This window comes from Microtus ochrogaster, chromosome 15 (assembly GCF_000317375.1).
Source record: "Microtus ochrogaster isolate Prairie Vole_2 chromosome 15, MicOch1.0, whole genome shotgun sequence".
In the NCBI taxonomy this organism is placed as follows: domain Eukaryota; kingdom Metazoa; phylum Chordata; class Mammalia; order Rodentia; family Cricetidae; genus Microtus; species Microtus ochrogaster.
The window spans coordinates 4,680,499-4,684,224 of NC_022017.1; the positions used below are offsets into that span (position 1 = coordinate 4,680,499).

The following is a 3,726-nucleotide window of genomic DNA, read 5'->3' on the forward strand; positions in this document are numbered from 1 at the left end:
ACACACACACACACACACACACACACACACACACACTACTCTTGTAGAGTGGAGCTTCTACACACACGCCGCTCTTGTAGGGTGGAGCATCTACATGCTGCTCTTGTAGGGTGGAGTCTCTACACACACACACACACACACACACACACACACACACACACACGCCGCTCTTGTAGGGTGGAGCATCTACATGCTGCTCTTGTAGGGTAGAGTCTCTACATACACACACACACACACACACACACACACACACACACACACTACTCTTGTAGGGTGGAGCATCTACATGTTATTTACACTCTTGTGCACTGGAGGCTTGTCTCTCTCCCTCAAGTATCGTCACTATCTGGCTATCTCGCCTTTGGCTAGTGACTATAAAATTGAACACATTAAGCCTTTCTGATGAGTGTTTGTCCTGTCTGTACTCAGGAGCTGAGGTTAAGCGCCTTAGGCACAACAGAAAAGAAGAAATGATGCTGCATTGTTTTGTTTCTCTCCCAGTGACTCGCGGCACTCTCTGGAAAGCTTGGAAGGAACGTGTTGTAAAGCGACCAGCCACGGCCCATGCTTTAAGACCAGATCAGATGATCTGTGACCAATTTGCATTAAACACTAAAGTTTCAGAAATTCAAGACATGTTACAGGAACTCATCAGCACAGGTATGTTCAGCAAACTGGAAAACAACGCCATCAAATACATCTCAGCAACAATGCTGAATCTCTCCAAAGCCTTGAGTACAGTCAAGGAGGAGCTGAAGCTCTTAAGCTCCCAAGTTACCAACCTGATTGGGGATAAAGAAGGGGGAGAAGAGGAAGAAGAAGAAGAAAAAGAAATCCCAAAGAAGGCCTTCCAAGAGCTCTGTGAAGAAAATGAAATGCTTCATCAGAGACTTAAAGAGAGTGAGGAAAAGAGCGAGCAACTTATTCGAATCAAAAATTTTCTAGGACGTCAACTATTGTTCCCATCTGCATCCTTGAGAACGTTAGTTGCAAAAGTACCTACAGGCAAAGATATGGAGCCAGAGGAGATTGACAGTCTTTTAAACAAAGAGCTTGAAAATATTATAGATGAGTCCCAGAAGAAAGGGGTCAGAGTCCCTGCAATAAAGTGGGACTCGACTAAGGCATACGTAGCCCAAGGCGAAGCGGCTCCAGCTGAAGGTCAGGCTGATTATACCCAGAGAAAGCCATACCTTCCGGTCCCACAGTCAGTCGAGTCCTTGGCTGGAAATCTAGAGGAGGAAAGGGTACTCTTGGATATTGAGACTAGTGAATTTGATCTACAAGCACTGGACATGATACAAAAAGACGAGAAATCCTTTTTAGAAGGCAAACTGAAGGGCCCAGAAGTCCAGAGTGGAACAGGTAGCATGTGGGATCGGCTCAAGAAGGTCAGATCACAATACACAGTTGGAAAAAGCCCAGTGCCATCAGAGGATAAAATAGAACCCACTGTTAGGCCAAAGGAAAAAGAAGCCAAGACAGAAGTAGAACTGCCCAAGATAATCCAGCCGGAACCCCCCGAGCTGCACAAACCAGAAACCAAAGGGAAAAAGCCCGTGCCAGGGAAGACTGAAGACACGCCGAGCTCCACAAAAGTACGTGGTAAATTAAAGCCCAGGACCCCTAAACAAAGGACAATAAGCCCCGAAGGCTGGAGTAATCTAGAACCATTTCAAAGAGCCATATTGGCTTTCCTAAGAGAGAAAATGAACAATGTAGGAAAGGCTTTTGATCCAAAGAGTATACAGGAAGAGGTGGACGCGTTAGGAAGAGCAGAAGTTGAAAAATTAAACACCGTAAAGTTAAAAATGGAGGAATACATCCAAAAAGTGACTGAAACTGTGACTAAAACCTTGAGGACATACAAAGATGCAAGAAAGAAACAATTTATAGAGATAGTCCTCAAACAAAAGTTAGTCCTTGCTACACCACAGCCGCTTCCTAAGCAGACATCCATGAGTTCCAAGGCTGAAATCAGAAACGTTCTCTTAAGTGAGATGACAGACCCCGTGATTAGGAAACTTGTTCAAACACTCTTGGATGAGCTAGAGGGAGAACAGGAGGGCACGGCAGTGGGCAGAAGGATGGAGGAAAGGCAAGAGCAACAAAAGCAGGAAGAGGAGGCCTGGAAAGAAGAGCAAAGACTTCAAAGGGAGAGCGAGCAAAAGCAGAGAGGAAGGGAGAGAGCAGAGCAGCTGGAGGAGAGGAGACAAACAACAGAAGGGCCAGAGGCGAGCCAGGCTCAGGAGACCGACGAGGAGAAGCTGAAGGCCGTGAGAGATGCAGAAGACAGCCAGCGGCTGAAAGGGGGCAAGTGGAAACAGCTAGCAAAGACTGAATCCCAGGCTAAAGAGTTGTCAAAGATGTTCACCCAGAGTGCAGTGGTGCTAACACCCAGGTGGATGAAAGTCCTGAAACCCCTGACGAGTCAAGTGCAGTTATTCCAAGCGGATCCTGACGCGGTGGAGCACCCCGAGGAGAAGCAGCCCTCCTCTTCCAGGGCCCTCCTTGACTTTGCACGGCCCCTCCCAAGGCCTATCCCTGAGTTGGCCCAGATAGCTTCGGTTTCAATGCCACAGGCTCCGAGTGGTCCTCCTAGTCATGAACCCACGGAAAAAGCACAGAGCGCTCCTCCCACAGCAGGACAGGAACAAGAACTAGGGTCTCAGCTGACAGTTCCTGGCATCCTGGAGCAGACATCCACACCAGAGCAAATACAAATCCCACAAACAACTGCTGAACAAGTACAGATATCTGGGGTCACAGTTACCCAAAGAACAGTTCTACCCCTCCAGCAGATCCAAGCAAAAGACATTACCCTCACCTCTCCGGAGGTCCTGGATCAGGGGATCACTCTCACTCCTGATCAGGCCCAGGCCCTGGGCATCACTCTTACCCCTGAGCAAGCCAAGGCCCAGAGGATTCACCTGACCCCTCAACAGGCCCAGACCTTAGGGATCACCCTCACTCCTGAGCAGACCAAGGCCCAGAAGATCAGCCTGACCCCTCAACAGGCCCAGACCCTAGGGATCACCCTCACCCCTTGGCAGGCCCAGGGCCTGGGGCTCACTCTTACTCCTGAGCAGACAAAGGCACAGAGGGTCAGTCTGACCCCTCAACAGGCCCAGGTCCTGGGGGTCTCTCTCACCCCCCAGCAGGTCCAAGCACAAAGGATTAATCTCACCCCTGAACAGGCCCAGGCCCTGGGGCTAGCCCTCACTCCACAGCTGACCCAAGCGCAGGGACACCTTTTAGTCTCTCAGCTGGCGCAAGCACAACAGATCACCATCACCCCAGAGCAGGCCCAAGCCCTGGGAATTGCTCTCACCCCTCAGCAGGTCAAGGTCCAGGGGATCAGTCTGACCCCTCAGCAAGGCCTGGCTCTAGGGATGACTCTCACCCTTGAGCAGGCCCAAACACAGGGAATTATTCTCACCCCTGAGCAGGCCCAGGCCCTGGGGCTAACTCTCACCCCTGAGCAGACTCAGAGGGTCAGTTTGACCACTGAGCAGGCCCAGGCCCTGGGGATAACTCTCACCCCTGAGCAGGCCCAGGCTCTGGGAATTACTCCCACTCCCAAACAAGGCCCATCACAGGAGATAAGCCTCAGTCCCAAGGATGCCCAGGCTCTGGGGCTCACACTTACCCCTCAGCAGGCCCAGATAAACAAGATCTGTCTTACCGCTCAGCAGGCCCAAGCTCTGGGCATCACTCTTACACCTG

At 50.7% G+C, this 3,726-nt stretch overlaps 1 protein-coding gene across 1 annotated transcript in view; it reads left to right on the plus strand.

Annotated features, from left to right (window-relative positions):
- Fam186a (family with sequence similarity 186 member A) overlaps positions 1-3,726 on the plus strand; it is a 44,375-nt gene that overhangs the window by 30,794 nt on the left and 9,855 nt on the right. The window contains exons 4-5 of the mRNA XM_026782662.1: positions 502-2,180; positions 2,244-3,659. Coding sequence (XP_026638463.1) covers positions 502-2,180; positions 2,244-3,659 — 3,095 coding nt within the window. The remainder of the gene's footprint in view (positions 1-501; positions 2,181-2,243; positions 3,660-3,726) is intronic.